This window comes from Erinaceus europaeus, chromosome 17, assembly GCF_950295315.1.
Source record: "Erinaceus europaeus chromosome 17, mEriEur2.1, whole genome shotgun sequence".
Taxonomy (NCBI): Eukaryota; Metazoa; Chordata; class Mammalia; order Eulipotyphla; family Erinaceidae; genus Erinaceus; species Erinaceus europaeus.
The window spans coordinates 31,118,092-31,136,006 of NC_080178.1; the positions used below are offsets into that span (position 1 = coordinate 31,118,092).

Here is a 17,915-nt window from a genome sequence, read left to right on the forward strand (position 1 = left end):
TTCTAGAAAGCTTTTGCTTTCTAGAACCTGATGCTGACATTCATGGTTGTGTTGTCAGATTCCATTATGTAGTCTTAGACAAGGCTTTAAGCTGCTGATACTTCATTCATACTTGCCTCAGCCTCCCTTCTGCCCTCTTTGGCCCTCGGAAGTCCAACTTCCAAAGTCCATTGGCCTTTTCTGTGATCCTTCTTAACAGAACCCCTTCACACCTAGATGGCAACTCTTAGGCGATATGTTGAGCTTTATTGTCAACAGAATCCCCTTTGTGTTTCTGCATTGTTCATCTCGTCGTATTCTTCCTCTTATGAGGTAGTGGGAGTAGATGTAGATCCTATACTGGAAGAAGCAAATTGAAAAGAAAAAGTCAATATAATTTGGCACATTAGCATATTATGTATTTCTAACATTGTCCAGTAAGCTTTAAATGTGTCTTTCAAGACATGAGGAACTTTTGCTTGGGGGGAATTTGGGAGCCCAGAGGATGATTTAGAAACACTTAACTGAACAGCCCATTTTGAATCACTAGATACATATCCACTGACTTGTTTTGGGAAAGTCTGAGTTTGAATACTTTTAACTGTTTTAAGAAAATAGTCTAGGGGGCCTGGTGGTGATGCATCTTGTTTGAGCGCACATGTTACAATGTGCAAGGACCTAGGCTTGACCTCCCAGTCCCCACCTGCAAGGGGAAGAAGGCTTTACAAGCGGTGAAGAAGTGCTGCAGATGTCTCTCTCTCTCTCTCTCTCTCTCCTTCTCTTTATCCCCCTACCCTCTCAATTTCTGGCTGCCTCTATCCAATAAATAACGATAATAAATATTAAAATAGAAGAAAATAGTCTAGGGGCTGGGTGTTGGTCACCTGGATACGTGCACATGTTACCGTGGGCAAGAACTCAAGTCCAAACCCCATGAGGAAAGCTTCACAAATGGTGAAGTAGTGCTGCTGGTGTCTCTCTGTCTCTTTCTATCTATCCCCCTTCTCAATTGAAAGTTTTTCTTTTTTAAATTTTCTTTTAAAAATTTACTATTGATTAAATTAAAATATTGTAAAAAGTAAAGAAGATGGTCTTTAAAAATAAAGTGAAGTTTAATTAGAATGTCAATCTTAGAATTTGTTCTCTTATACTTCATAGCTGGAAATTTTCTGCATTTTTTATTTTGCTATGTGTTTTCAAATTCCTGGTGCTCTGCAAACAGAGCTAAACTGTTCTTGCTATTTCTGCATTTCTGTTTAGTGCTTGTGTTACAAGTCCAAAGTGACATTGTATCTGGAGCCAAGCTTGCTGTGCATAAACCTGTAGCAGTTTTTGGAAAAGAGAAGCAAATTATAAAACAAGAGGAAAATCAAATGCAAAAACATGCTTTAACTATGAAAAATGCATCCAGTGAACCTCTGTAAGTAATCAGTGTGGTCAGGAAAGCTACCTGGTTGCTATTTGAACTCAGTTCATTAACTGTAACAGTACTGAGCCCATGCAGGGAACCCATGCCAAGCTTTGAAACTGATGTTGTTTCGAAGAGCTAGTATTTAATTAGTTTCCTGGCAAAAGGATAGAGCTGCAGCTTCAATGTTCAGTCATCACAAATGATTTATTCTGGGTAATCTTGTTGTAATGTTACTGTTTTTTTAAAGGGAAATGTTACAACTGGAGACATTAATTTGAAGAATTAATCATGTTTGTTCCATAAATGTGGACTTCAGGAACAATTAAGCTTCTTTTTCATTGTAATTTCAAGTTGGATGCTATTAACATACACATGTGATCCTCATCCTGCAAACTACTTTTTCTTTGGTCTCTCCTTCTTTCAACTTGAATTTTCAGCTACAATTACCTTTGAAAAATACAATTTTAAAATTTATAATTCTATTATTATTTAATAATTTTATTATTACTTAAAATAATAAAACCATTTCCAATGGTTCTGTATTGCAAACTTTTTTTTTTTTTTGGTTTGGAATCTCAAGCCCTTCTGGTCAAAGTCTATACTTGACTCTTTATTATATTCCCATGCTTGTGTTCACTGTTAGTACTTGTGTTCATGCAAAACTTCTTTTTTTCCCTGTGAACTCTAAGCACTAAAAGAACAACAAACTATTGTGTGAATGTAGCATTCTACATGCATGCGCCATTGCAGGCCTCTAAGACATATGTTCTTTTCTCTCCACCTGAGGTGTAATAATTTTTCCTCTTTTTTTTTAAGGAGGCAACATAGGCTTATGACATTGTGTGAGTTCCAGCTATACAATTTTGTAATTTCCACATTTGTATAAACTCTATTATGACCACCACCAAATGCCTAGCTTCCACCCACCGGCATACAGTGGACTCTTTTATTTACCTATTTCTGTTAACTTTAATCTATAGCAACAAAATTATTTTTGTTAGTATTTTGTTTGTTCATTTTCTCTGTTTTTATTCAGTATATGAGTAAAATAATATGTCTTGGTCTGACTCTTATTTAATTAGTTAGTATAATACCTCCAAAATCTAACCAATTGTTTGCAAAATGTATGATTTCACCTTAAAAAAGTATTTCATTGTATATACATATCCTATCTTTTTAATCCACTTACCTGCAAGTGTTCTACCCATTTTTCAAGTGGGTTTTTAGTTTTATCTAGTTTAAATAACATAATGTTTGTCATATGTAGGACTTGCAAATATTTCTCTCAAGCTATAGGTTGCCTTTTTATTTTGACAGCCATTTATCTGCACAAAGGATTTTTAATTTTAAATAGTCCCATTTGTTTATTTTTCTTTAGTTTCTCTACCCCTTAGCATCAAATACTCAAAGATATCTCTAAGATGACATCAAGATGCTTATTACCTGCTTTAGTCTATATATTTTACAGTTGCAAATCTTGTCTCCAACTCTTTAATTCATTTTAAATTAATTTTGAAATGAAGGTTAGGTAATAATTTAGTTTTGTTCTTTTACAAGTTTCCCTAACACCATTTTTTGAAGAAACTTTCTCTATTGCATGTTTTTGGTACTTTGTAGTTAATTGATAGTCCACATATATGTGCACTAATTGCTGGGCTCTCAAATTTGTCCAATGCTTTGCTTGTCTCTGTTTCTATTCCAATACCTAACTGACTTGATTACTGCTAAATTTTTAGTATAGTTTAATATCATCAATTGTTTGTCATTTGTCTCCAAACCTTAGAACTTTGTAACTTAATGAGTGACTAATGAATGATTACCAATACAAATAAATGGATGGGAAAAAATAAATGAATTAAAAGCAAGAGGGGGAAAATAAAGTGGATTTTCAAATGGTTATTTTAAAATTGGTGATATATCATTTTCCTAGAAGCCCAATAACAAAAAGGTAGTTTCTAAGTTAAAAAGTAAAACATTTGTATTTGGGGTGGGATCACTGCTAACTTTACTTTCAACACAAGGTGGCACTCTTGCTATTTTTTAACTGCTACTGAGTGTTTTTTTTCTTTCTTAAAAAGCCACTTGGACTTCTGAAAGTTCTGAAAGTCAGTTGTTACCGTCCAGTTTCACATTTATGTAATTCTTTTGCCATTTGAAAAGTGTACAGTCTTCTCTGCTAGCACAGATATTGTCCCTGAATGTTTTGGTATTTTGATATTGTAGTTCCATCAAGTTAGCACAAGCACCTTAGAGATCATATCCTTCCCCAGGGAAATTTATTTACACATACACATAATAGAATACTGAAAGATGCTTGCTACTTTACCCATATATTTACCTTTCCTTTAGCTAGCCATCTCCTGTTGTGTTAAAATCCTACCAAGGGCACATTGTCCAAAACAGTGGTCCAGAACTCGGCACACACACATTTGAATGGTGACTAAGAGATTATTCTCATCTTTGTCTGTAGATAAGTATAAAAATTCATTAGACTTATATAATGAAATATCTCCAAGCATTTTATTTCAACTCTGTAAGCTATGAGGCATACATGAACTTATTTAAACAAACCTATCTCATCTATACAACTTTTTGTAATTGTATCAATACTTATATTCATATAATGAAAACATTCCCAAAATTTTTGACAACAGATTAAAGTCCTTTAAGATAAAAAAGAACAAAAGAAACTACAAGATTGTCTCACTTATTCAAACTGTGACTACTTAAGTTCTATAGTATATTATTCTCTATCAATAGCTGGAACATATGTGCACATGTTATTTGAATTTCTCTATATTAGTGCATTAAGAAGTAAAGCTAAGGTAATTAAGATATCTTAATGTTGTCTGATGAGTAAACTTGAAGAAAACCAGGAATCTAGACTGTATTTTTCCAGGCAAAATTATGACCCCTGTATGAAGTAGACAGAAGGAAGTTCACTGTATGTCCTTTATAAATTTCTTAAACGGCGGAACAGTTTCAATACAATGCATGACCCTATTTTTCTGAGTATATATAGCAAAGGTGATATTATATGACTGAAGAATTTTGCTCATAGCCTTATATTAAAGGAATTAGATTATGTAGTAGGATGTGGACTTGCAATGTTAAGAATTATTATGAAAAAAAAAAGACTTATAGACACATTGATACCCTTGAGGATATAATCAACTTAAACTTCAGAGGAAAATCTGTATGTATAAATCAGAATTCTTAGACCTGTATTTGCTTCTGAACCTTGATAGAGATTCACATGCAAGAGCCCATCTGAGAATGAAGGCTTGTCACACGCTTCTCAGGTATGCCTGGCAGGAAATTCCTTATGACTTTGATGTGGATGACACACTTCCAGAGAACATGAAAGACAAGTTCTTTGAAAATAAGCAGTCACAGAAGGATTACAGGTAAAAGCCTTCCAGGGATCCTTGTTAGAGATTTCTACCTGATTTAAATGTTCTCATTTAAATGTTCTACCTGTTTAAATGTTCTCATTTAAATCAGGAAAAACTATTCTTATTACTATTGGCACTGCTTGTGTCAACATCTATATTCTTTGTCTAAATATTTTTTGACTAAAATATTTGCAGTTATTGGTGGCAATGTCCTTTTCCCTTCATCTTATTTTGTGCTATGTCCTATAATTTCTTATTCACTTATTTGAATGTATTTTAAAAATATTTTTTCTTTCTTTTTAATATTTATTTATTCCTTTTTGTTGCCCTTGTTTTATTGATGTTGTTGGATAGGACAGAGAGAAATGGAGAGAGGAGGGGAGACAGAGAAGGGGAGAGAAAGATAGACACCCACAGACCTGATTCACTGCCTGTGAAGCAACTCCCTTACAGGTGGGGAGCCAGGGGCTCACACCAGAATCCTTATGCTGGTCCTTGCACTTTCTGCCACGTGTGCTTAACCTGATACACTACCTCCCGACTTCCCTGTATGTCTTTTCTACTAGAACAATGCACTCATTTATCTTTGCCTATACATTTGTTGACATGTATGTGAATGAATTTATACATAAGCATGTAAGTTGCTCTGATATTTAAGAATGGAACTACTTTCTGTTTTGGTAGTTTTATTTGCTTGCTTGTTTTGACCAATGTCCAATGTACTGATAGGAGTCTATGTACTTTATATTACTTCATAATTTTTAGACATCATTTGCTTAACATTATATCTGTCTATATGAACTAAGTGGCTTTTACTCCTTGATATTTAGCATCAATCTGTGCATATAGTCAGGGCTTAGTCGATGTTGGTAAATTAATATAATTGTCAATGCATTGTGATTTTAAGTGTGTTTAATGCCTTAAGATCCTTAAAGGATTTCTGTACATTAACTGAGTAGTGTATTATATGACTTTTGAAAATATTCTATGAGTTGTTAGGGATGGTTAAAATAGCATGGAGAATGGTGTTCTTTTTGTCATGGATACTTCAGATACAGGACAGACACAATTATGATTTAAACAGTCTTTTTTTCTGTCTTAACTTCACATGTTCTTTCTTATACTTCTTTTATTGAATCTCTCTTATATTTCGAGTTTCTTTTTTTTTGTCTTTAAATTTCCTCTTTCATTAAATTTCTTTTCTTTCTACTGCAAAATATAATTAAAACTCTCTCTCTCTCTCCTCATCAGGTTGCCAGCAAATAGTATTTCTATTCTTTTGAAGATAATGTCTCATAATGTCTCATAAGTGAAATTTGTTCATGGAAGGTTTCTAGCAAATAGAATTTATAATCTCCGGAAGCTCAGAGGTAGCGCAGGTTAAGGAGGCAGCCCATGTTAAGCACACATGGCACGAAGCTCAAGGAGTGCCTCAAGGATCCTGGTTCAAGCCCCAGGTCTCCACCTGCAGGGGGATTGCATCACAAGTGGTGAAGCAGGTCTATAGGTGTATATCTTTCTCTCCTTCTATCTGTCTTTCTCTCCTCTCTTGATTTATCTCTCTTATCCATCAGTAATGGCAACAAAACAGAAAAAATGGCCACCAGAAACAGTAGTTTTGTAGTGAAGGCACCGAGCCCCTGAGGCAAAAATATATGTGTGTGTGTATGTATAAATGTATACATATGTATATATTCTCTAACATTTTGAGTTCTACTAATGGGATTTTCTTTACTTCAGTCATTTGCCAAAGCAGGATAAACTGCAGAAGCTTTGCCATCAGCAATTTGTATACAGAGATGGACAAATTATAAGCCATTCTGCTCCTCAACTAGTCTTGGGAGTACAAGGTCCCAATCTGCGTTCAGGCATGGAAGTGATATTGGTGGAGAAAAAATCTGATGATAAATATCAACACTGGATGCACAAGGAAAGCAGCAGGTAAACCCATTTTATTAGAGATCACAAGACACTCATCATAATTATCATAGAACAGAGGACTTTAGATGTTCTGTTTAACTTAGCCCTCCATTTTTTTTTACTTCATTTGAGGAAAAGAAAGAAAATACAAATAAAATTAAAATGCCAGCTAGTCTTACTCTTGTAAAAATATGACTAAGATCTTTAAGCCTAGTAATAAATAACTTCATTATGATAAATTCATATAAGAAACATGCAAACTGACCTCTTGAGTTCATAGTCTTAACTGGTCATTGAGGTCAAGAGAAAAATGGACTCTTATCTAGTCTTACATTTTCAATTGAAAGACATCAAGTAAGAAGTCTTTGAAAGTCCCCAAGTATCAGTTAAATTATTTAAAACAATAAATAGCTTAGAATATTTTTCATATATATGATCCAATATATGGATCTCTTTTTTGAACATAGGCTGGCGGTGTAAGAGTATTTTGCAGAAAACTCATACATTTTACATATGTACCAACAACTGTATTTACTGGAAACCATTAATCACCCAATAACAATAAATAAAAAGAAAATTTAAAAGCCCTGAAGTAAAACTATTTGCACTACTTTTCATTAACTCAGTCATCTTTCCCTCACCACATGAACACCTTCCCTCTCTCTCTCCCCTACGTCTGTCAAATAACCACTGATAAGGCTTCCACTTACACAGCAAAAATGAGTTCTTACCTAAACAAATAAATCAACCTGATTCAATGTCTGGCCCTTGTTCAGATTCAAAATCAAGGCAACCACTGTGAAAACATTATTTCTGAGAAAATCCTGGGATGTTTAAAATAGTCTTGGTACTGGATGACATTAAGAAAGTGTTCTTAATTTTATTGGGTATCATGATGATTTAATGGTCATGTTTAAAAAGAAATCCTGATATTTTCAGTACATTTTTATAGATAAAGGAAAGACCTTTTTATTTGCTTTAAAATATTCCAGTAAAAGCAAACAAGAACAACAACAACAACAACAGTAAATTTGAACAGTAGATGAAATAAGAATTACAGAAGTTCCCTAACATTTTCTGGGTTTTTTTTTTTTTTTGTGTGTGTGTGTGTGTGTGTGCGCGTTTCAACATTTCTTTAACAAGAAGGAAAATAACTTACTTTTTAGATTAGCTTGTTTCAAGTTCTACTGCTTGTGTTATATAGTGGAACTCCAGGGACCTCTTCAACCTCTAGAAATACCATCTAAAATGTGTTTGTGCAATACATTTTTTTTCCTGGAAAATAAATGTGACTTTTGTTTAATTTTCTTTCTCTTTCTCTCTCTCTCTCTGATAGAGAATGATGACAAAACTTTGAACTATTTTTATAAAGGTTCTGCTTGAGCTTAAGCTAGAATTTTTAATTTTTTAAAAATTTATTCATAAAATAAAAAATATCGACAAGGTCATAGGATAAGAGGAGCACAATTCCACACAATTCCCACCAGCAGAATTCTGTATCCAGTCCCCTCCCTTGATAGCTTTCCTATTCTTTAACCCTCTGGGAACGTAGACCCAGGATCATTATTGGTTGCAGGAGGTGGAAGGTGGGCATTGGCAGGTCGATCCATACTCCCAGCCTGTCCCTATCTTTCCCTGGGGGGGCAGGGCTCTGGGGAGTTAGAGTTCCAGGATACATTGGTGAGGTCATCTGCCCAGTGAAGTCAGGTTGGCATCATAGTAGCATCTGCAACTTGGTGGTTGAAAAAGAATTAAGATATAAAGCAGAACAAATTGTTTAATAATCAGGAACCTAAAGGCCAAAGTATAGAAGATGAGATTTGAGGTCTCTATTTTAGAAAAAGCTAGTAGGTCTATTTTAGGTATATTCCAGGGGTCCCATGATTTTACTAATTTTTGCCTGAGTCTGACAACTAACATGCAGAGAGGCCAAAGATATTGTCTGGTGTCAGAGTTGGAAATAAGAGTAGAAAACTGGCTCAGAGAAAAGTATATAAATATGGTTAACTGAAAAACCCCATTGATTTGATCTGGGGCCCATATTCAATGCAGGAGACAGTGTAACTCTGCATCCCTGTAGATTTGAGCTCCTATTCTGTGGTCATAGCTAGGAACATGCTAGGCTGCACTCATTGCCAGACCCATCTTCCTCAATTGGTAGACTAAGTTCAAATTTAAACATAGCTGGGGACTGGATGGAAACATCTGGTATGATAGAAGTGACCCAAGGATAGGAGAAAGTTAAGCATGTTGAGTTTGACTCAGGAATCCCCTAGCCCCTGAATGAGTGGGCTAGATCTGCATCATACTTACTGCGTGACACTGATTTTATTTTTCATTCTAAATGTTCTGGTAAAAGCAAGAGGAGAGAGGAAACGCTTAAATAATAAGTAGAAGAGAAGTTGCCTAAAACTTAAATGGTGGGTCACCACCAGCACTCCTTTGGAAAGTTGAACTACAAAAGAGAAGTGTAGCCTCTTCCAATCTTCTCCGACTTTGTAGGTCAAGGCAGCTTTATCACCTTCCTGTGTCAAGTCACAGGAGAAAATGTCAGTTGATGGGAGACAGTGGTATTGATTGTTGGTCAGAAACATGAGAGTCTGGAGAGAAGAGGTGGAGCCAGGGAAGGGTAGTGGGACAAGATTTGCTTCTGGGAATATCCTTTAGGGGAATCCCAGAAACAGAAACACCTGAACAGGAGAGATTATGCAGAAGTCTGGGTTACTTGGTGCTGCCACCATTCAGGGGAATTGATGTCACATGGTAAAATTATGTCTGCATAGTGAAATAATTTTGATATTTTTCTATATATTCCCCTTTGTCATTTTGTTTTATTCTTTTTCATGTAACTTGATGTTGAAAACTATTTGTTTTAATGAAGTAGTGACCCTGGAAAACCTTGTGTCCTACCATGAAGGAGGAATCTTTAGTGCACGAATAACATTTCTCAGTTTTCCACATAGCAATTCAACCCCCACTAGGTCCTCCACTGCCATCATGTTCCCGAATCTGAACCCTCCCCCTCATCTGAATCTTTTACTTTGGTGCAATACACCAACTCCAGTCCCAGATCTGCTTTGTGTTTTCCCTTCTGCCTTTATTTATTTTTCAACTTCTGTCTATAAGTGGGATTATCCCATATTTGTCCTCCATTTTAGCTTTTAAATGACACTTCATTAACTAGCAATGGAAGGAATAAATACATTGTGAGATTAATAGCGACTACTTTGTAGGGTCATAGGTAATGTTAAAATTCTGTTATATTTTTACTGTATTTGCCAGTACTGTATAAATATGCTACAATTAGTATATATGTTGTTTCATATTTAGAATTTTCTTTATTTTATTTATTTATTTTTAAAATTTCTTTATTGGGGAATTAATTTTTTATATTCGACAATAAATACAATAGTTTATACATGCATAACATTTCCCAGTTTTCCATATAACAATAAAACTCCCACTAGGTCCTCTGTCATCCTTCTTGGATCTGTATTTTCCCCACCCACCCTTTATTTAGAATTTTCAATTAGATATATGAAATTTTTATCTATTATGAAAATTTATTTATTATGAAAGTTTTAAAAAAATATTTATTTATTCACTTTTGTTTTCCTTGTTTTATTGTTGTAGTTATTGATGTCGTCATTGTTGGATAAGACAGAGAGAAATGGAGAAAGCAGGGGAAGACAGAGAGGTGGAGAGAAAGACACTGGAAGACCTGCTTCACCGCCCGTGAAGCGACCCCCCTACATGTGGGGAGCCAGGGGCTGGAACTGGGATCCTAGCGCCCGTCCTTGCGCTTTGCACCAGGTGTGCTTAACCCACTAGGCTACGCCTGACTCCCTGAAAGTAAGTTTTTACATAAGGCAGAGAGGAGAGACAAGCCAGAGCACCACTCTGGAACATATAAATCAGAAGCATGAAAGTGTGACACTTTGCTAGCTGAGACATTTCCCCAGTCATGGTATCTGGGATTTTTTTAAGCCTTGAAAGGAAAATTAAAAATGTATTACTTTTTAAAAACATCTCACTTTCTCTCCTTCCCTCCACTCTCCTATCATTGAAACTTATATGCTGAACAAGTTATATTTTCCACATCAGGAATGCCACTTCTGGTCTATAATTGTGACCATGTTGACAGATGTAAAGAGGTGACCTTGTTCTATAGAGATAAGAATCTTGACTATTTTTCCTTTTAAGTGATTTGAAGGGGAAAATAATGTGTGGGTTTTTACTCAATATTTTCATTATGTTTATTTGATGTATTTGCTTTTTTTGATATAAACAGAAAAAACCTGAGGGAAGAGGGAGGGAGAGAAACACCTACAAAATTGCTTCACCACTTGTGAAGCTTCCCCCTTCAGGTGGAGACCAGAGGATTAAAACAGGTCCCTATGCATTTGTGTGCTTCACTGGGTGCATACCATCTGCTCCATTTTCATATGTTTTTTTCCTTTTCAGTAAGGAGACTTTATACTAGATCTGCTGTAAAATCACTTAAAACTATTTAGCATGTACTTTGAAATTTAAAAAGCTTTATTTATTTTAATGAGATAGATACACAGAGAGAGAGAGAAAAAAAGGGAGAGAGAGAGAAAGAGAGAGAGAGATAAAGGAAGAGAGAGAGAGAGAGAAATACCAGAGTACTTCTCCGCTCTGGCCTATGGTGGTGGTAGGGCTTGAACCTGGGACTGTAAAGCCTTAGGCTTGAATGTCTTTTGCATAATCATTATGTTGTCTTCCCAGCCTTATACCTTAGACTTTTAGAAACATTTCCTTCAGAAAAAAAAATTTTAGGGAAAAATATTTTAAGAAATCACAAAAATTGAAGTAGTAGGTAATACTAAATGCTAGACAATATGAATTTTCTCTGAATTAAATTCATTTAATTCTCATGAACCTTATAAAAATACACCATTACCATTCATCTATTATTTTGGTGCCAGGGGTTGAATGTGTGGTCTAAATCTGCAAAGTGTGGATTATAACACTGTACTACGGTCCTAGTCTCAGGTACATACTTGCTAAAACAAACTAAACAGCTACTCAGAGGTGAAGTTAGTATTTAAATTCGGGCACTGCTGTTCCAGGTTACTTACTTACATTTAAGTAGAGTCCTCTGCTACCTCACTGCTTCTCCTAATAGTTAAACAGATACATAGAGTGCATCAGTCGGGTTTAAATCTGAATGATTTAAACAAAGAGTGCTTAACATCAGTTAAGCTCAGATAAAATAATAACTAGGTGCTAGGTGGTGGCTCATCTGGTAGAGTGCATATGTTATCATACAGGAGAACACAGGTTCAAAGCCCTAGCCCCCACATACAGGGAGAAGGTTCACAATGTTCTTCCTTTCTTTTCTTGTGCTTTCTTTTCTTGTCTTGTCTTGTCTTTTTTTTTTTTTTTTTTCTGTCTTTTTGTTTGTTGGTTGGCTTTTCCAGAACACTGTTCAATTCTGTTTTATGGTAGTGTGGGGGACTGAACCTAGGTTGAACCTAGGACTTTGGAGCCTCAGGCATGAGAGTCTGTTTGCATAACCATTATACTATCTACCCTTTGCCCCCAGTGCTTTCTAGTGAGGAAACTTGACAAAGAAGGTGCTTACTGTGTGGGAGGGAAGCTCAGTGGCTTTACTTCCATTGTCACAGAGCTAGTGTGGAGCATAGAGATTAGTGGGAAAGAGAGAGCTTAATCTGCTCAGGCTACTTTGTAATATGAATACTCCTATTTTCTCAAGGACCTTTCACTTGATGAGTAATCCAGATTTTGTGCTAGCCGTGTCTATGACCAAGGCTACAAAGGAAGACCAAGGCTATCCAGTCATTGTTCAGGTAAGATGTATATAGGCTAAAGCATAATCATGCTTTGGAATAATCATAATCATGTATTTAAGTAATTAAATACATATACTTAATTAAAAACCCATGCTTCTTTGAGGTAGAGAAAGAAAAAGGATGCCATAGAACCTTACCTTGAATACCATTGTCAAAATTTTTATACTAGCCTGCCTACATTTCAAATTGGTTATATTCATGTAATCCTAATTGAGTTGAATCCAACAGACTGTAATGGTGAGCTTGCTGCATTCTAGATATGCACTTGATCCTTAAATCAAATCTAACCAGAGGCTTGAGAAGTTGTCCCATGGAGGGAGTTCTTTCTTTTCTGTTTGTCTGTTATATTCATCTATTTATGACCGAGGAATTTCTTAGGCAAAAATGTATGTCCTTGGGTAGGACTGAGAAAATTTAGGAGCCTCTCTGCTGTGAATTTATTTTTGTATCTTCCACCGTATTTATAATCTTTCTGCTGAATAAGGGATATTGTCTTCATGGCATTTTCTTTATTCTATATTTCTAACAGAAGTGACATAATTTGTTTTGTGGGTTCTGACTTGAAAATTGGGCCACAACGATCTGGACCAAACATTCTAGAAGACATAGTGCATGTAGCATCACATTCTTTCCTGTCAGGTGCCTCTTTGGCAGAGAGCATAGTGAGATGAAGCTTCATGCAAATTTAGTGCCTTCATCAGTTTCATAGGGTTATAGGTAAGAAGGTTTTCCCCCTCAAGTTTCCATTTTAAAAGAAATGAGTTCGATCTCTAGGTAATTTGTATTCCTTCTTAAGAATTTTTTTTCTTTGCTGGTGTTTCATTTTTATTTCTGGAAGTAATCATTTTGTGAGAAAATATTACATTTCATGTAAAATAACAAAAAACGAGGTATATTAGGTTAATGTTACAAGACCTCCATCCTGTTCCTTGAAATATAACCTTTGGTTTGCCATACCTCTAAGGGATGCTTTGTTGTCTGACCTAATAAATCAAGACTTAAGACTTTTTATTTTCCTCTTTACTATATCAGTCTCTCTTGGTAAAGTAAGTGTTATTCATTATAAAGTTCCTAGAGGTGTTATGATATGTTTAGCTGGAGCTAATCTACTGGCTACAGAAACTGTTAAATTGAAACTACTCTTTTGGAGTACTTGAACCAAGTTTCATTATTAGAGTAAATATACTCATTCCATTACATATAAAGCTAATTGTATTTGTTTTTTATATTTTCCTTTATTATATCTCTCATTTTTACTCAGCTCTGGCTTATGGTAATATGGAGAATTGAACCTTGGACTTCAGAGCTTCAGGCATGAACGTCTTTTGTATAACCACTATCCTATCTCCCCTACTGTACTTGTGGTTTTTTTTTTTAAGTCTTTAATACTATGAAATATAAATTAAAATATTGTGATAATATTTTTCATTTATTAAATTGTGGTGTTTTGGTAGAACTAGAACAACCTTTATTGTTAAGACTTACTTCTTTATTTCAAGAGAGAGGGAGAACCACAGAGCACCATTCTGATACATGGTGGTGTTGGAGACTGAACCTTGGGCTTCAGATAAGCAAGTCCTGTACTCTAATACTGAGATATCTCCATGACCCTAGAACAACTTTTCTAATCTTTTCTTTAATTGTCTTTATTTATTTGATATAGACAGCCAGAAACAGGGAATGGGGAGATAGAGAGGGGGAAAGACAGAGAGACACCTGCAGCACTGTTTCACCACTTTCAAAGCTTTCCTCTTACAGGTGGGGCTGGGGCTTGAACCTGGATCCTTGTGCATTGTAACAAGCATGCTCAACCAGGTGCTTCACTGCACGGCCCCTAGAACAACTGTTTTAGAAAGCACGTTGCTATGGTAATTTTTTTCTTTTTTATTGCTACTAGGGTTATCATTGGGGTTTCATGCCAGCACAATGAATCCTATACTCCTGGAAGCCATTTTTCCTTTACCTCGCCCACTCCCCCCCTTTTTTTTTTCTGTTATGCTTGATAGGACAGATAAAAATTGAAAGGGGGGGCAAATAGATGAGTGAGAGACAGAGAGAGAGAGAGAGAGGGAGGAAGGGAGGGAGAGAGAGAGAGACAGACAGAGAAAGAGAGAGAGAGAGGCTAGCAGACCTGCTTTAACGCTTGTGAAGCACACCCCTTGCAGGTGAGGACTAAGGGCATGAATCCTGGGTCCTTGGGCATGGTGACAAGTGTATATAATTGCGTGTACCACCACCTGGCCCCACTACAGTAACTTTTACATGATTTATCTTCAAATGATCATATTTTACTGTCAGTTATACTTAAATAGTTTGTTGTAAAGAACTTTGAAATTTTAGAATGATTTCTGTATTGATTGTTCATGGCTTTTTTGCCTGTAATACAGAAAATTTGAGAAACAATTTTATATTGGGGATTAGTAGAATAAAATATCACTAAGAAAGGAGTCGGGCGGTAGCACTACGTGGTGCAAAGTGCAAGGACTGGTATAAAGATCCGGGTTCTGGCTCCCAGCTCCCCACCTGCAGGGGTGTCACTTCACAAGTAGTGAAGCAGGTCTGCAGGTGTCTTTCTCTCCCCATCTCTGTCTTCCTCTCCTCTCTCCATTTCTCTCTGTCTTATCTAACAACATTGACGACATCAATAGCAACAACAATAGTAACCAAAACAACAATAAAAAACAAGGGCAACAAAAGGGAAAATAAATAAATGAATATAAAAAAGATTAAAAATATCACTAAGATTAAATAGTATATGCTGTTAAAGAAATAATTACGTGTTTTGTGATTCCTGTTTAGTAAATCAAAGAGTGTATTCTTTAAATATAAGATTATTGTGTACATAATCATCAAATGTCAATAATAGATACACTATACTATAGAATTATGAATAATTATCTGTACATTCTGAATTTATCCCTTGAAAATTCACTGCTGTGGCCAATTCACATATTGTTTCATTTGATTCCATATTTCACTCCTTTGTTTCCAGAAATATAAACCATATAACAATGGAACTTCCAATCAAAAGTGGAATTTCATAGAAAACATGAAAGCATTCATGGCCTTTTATAGCACTGCACTGGATAAGGAAATCACAGCGGCAAATTATGCTGGTATTTGTACATCTTCTGTGGTTAAAGAAGAAAATATTAACCAACCAGTGAGTACCTCCTTTCTGCTAAGGATAAAAGAAAAATAGAGGAAAATTGGGTAGTTTAATAAGGCTAGAAATACTTTCTGCTAGCAAACTTTATGCTTGCATAAATTTGAACATTAATTTGTAAATGCAGTCACTGTAGACACAATGATTCTGGCTAGGAGAGAATAAAGAAATGTTGCTATTGTTCTCTGGTATATTGCTTTGATGGCTCTATCACTACACCACCTTTGCTCCATTATCATTTACTGAAATAGACATGAGGAAGGAAAAATCACGCATACTGTTCTCCCACAGGTGGGCTCCATACCAGATGGCACTCCACTCTGGAAGGCATATAAAATTGTGAAAGATTCTGACTTTAACATTTTACCAAACATTGGATAAGACTAAGCATGAATATATTTTAATTTCTAATGGAAATGATTATTCAAATTTGGTCCAATAGTTGTTTTGTCTCCCCCCTTTATTTTATCTCTTCTTTCTTTCTTTCTTTCTTTCTTTCTTTCTTTCTTTCTTTCTTTCTTTCTTTCTTTCTTTTTTTGTTTTTCCAAAGTAATGCTTAACTCTGGCTTATGGTGGTGCAGGCGATTCAATATGGGACTTTGAAGCCTCAGGCATGCAAGTCTTTTTGCATAACTACCATCTTGTCTCCCTGTTATTGGTTCTATAGTTTTTATTTGTAAGAAATGATGTGAATCATGCCTGACAAGTATCTGAAATATTTGTGGGTCAAGTTACCTGGTTATTATTGATGACCTACAAAACATTGCAATCTCATAATATACACTACAGGATATCTTAAGACCTTCCTCTTTTTTTTTCTCTTTTCTTTCTTTCTTTTTTCTTTCAACTGTATTCTTAAGAATGTTTTATTTATTTATTTTACCTGTAGTCTGATATTATCTTTGTTTTATTTAGATATACATTAAAATTGATTTAATATTGACTTATACTTCCAAGACCCTGCTTATGCTGCTTCATAGACATTTCTAAAATGCCGCTTCTACCCACTTTTACCTGGTTCTACTGAATAATTTATGGCCTTCCAAATGGACCAGCCATTTACATGTACCTGGCTTTAATGACATCTCCTTCTCCCCTTTTTCCTTTGTCTGAACTCATATCAATTAACAAATATATTGTTCAAGATTATCTTATGTTTTTGTCTCCACTAAGGATTTTTGGGGGGCATTTTGGAACGTTCCTACTCATGACCACAGAATACGAGCTCAGACCTACAGGTATGCAGAGGTTACATAGGCTCCTAAGCTGAATATGGGTCCCAGATCAAATAGATGGGGTTTACAGTCAACAATATTTATACACATTTCCTATATTTGGGAACTACTCTCTTCCCTGATCCAGCTTTCTAACCCTGTTTCCAGCCATGACATCATCTTCCCAAACAATAACTTGATCCACTTACATATCAGATTTAAGTTTCAGAAAAAACTAGTATAGATATGGGCTCTTTGGAATATAACTAAAATAGGCCTACTAGCTATCTACAAAACGAGACCCCCCAAATCTTCATCTGCACTATTCCGGCCTTTATTTAGGTTCATGATTAGTCAACAACTTGTGTGGCTTTATGTTAGCTCTCTTTCAGACACCAGGTTCCAGATGCTACCACGATGCCAACCTGACTTCCCGGGGCAGACAACTCCACCAATGTGTCCTGGATCCCTGCTTCCCCAGAATCCTACCCCACTAGCTAAAGAGAGAGAGCGCCTGGGAGTATGGTTTGACCTATAAATGCCCATGTTCTGTGGGGAAGCAAATACAGAAGCCAGACCTTCCACTTTCTGCACCCCATAATGACCCTGGGTCCATACTCCCAGAGGGATAAAGAATAGGAAAATTTATCAGGGGAGAGGATGGGATATGGAGTTCTGGTGGTGGGAACTTTATGAGTTGTACCCCTCTTATCGTATGGTTTTGTCAGTGTTTCGTTTTTGTAAGTAAAAATAAATTTTAAAAAGCTGAAATTAAAAGAAAGGAAAAAGAGACAGAGAGGGAAAGACACCATAGCATCAAAGCTTCCTCTAATATAGAGGAAGAAAGAGGTGATGTGCTCACCTGCTCTGGGTGGTCACATGCATGACAAAACAAACATACTATCTATGTGAGCTATTTTGCCCTCCAAGGTTGTTTGGAAAGGAATCAAATCAACTTAAAAAGGCTGCAACCAAATTGTCCTCCATCAGCCC

General features: G+C 35.8%; 1 protein-coding gene across 1 annotated transcript in view; it reads left to right on the plus strand.

Annotated features, from left to right (window-relative positions):
- The window catches only part of LOC103126329 (doublecortin domain-containing protein 1), a 295,249-nt gene that overhangs the window by 217,128 nt on the left and 60,206 nt on the right, over positions 1 to 17,915 (plus strand). Inside the window, exons 13-17 of the mRNA XM_060176649.1 lie at positions 1,240 to 1,399; positions 4,639 to 4,797; positions 6,526 to 6,726; positions 12,446 to 12,539; positions 15,535 to 15,705. Of these exons, the coding sequence (XP_060032632.1) occupies positions 1,240 to 1,399; positions 4,639 to 4,797; positions 6,526 to 6,726; positions 12,446 to 12,539; positions 15,535 to 15,705 (785 nt within the window). The remainder of the gene's footprint in view (positions 1 to 1,239; positions 1,400 to 4,638; positions 4,798 to 6,525; positions 6,727 to 12,445; positions 12,540 to 15,534; positions 15,706 to 17,915) is intronic.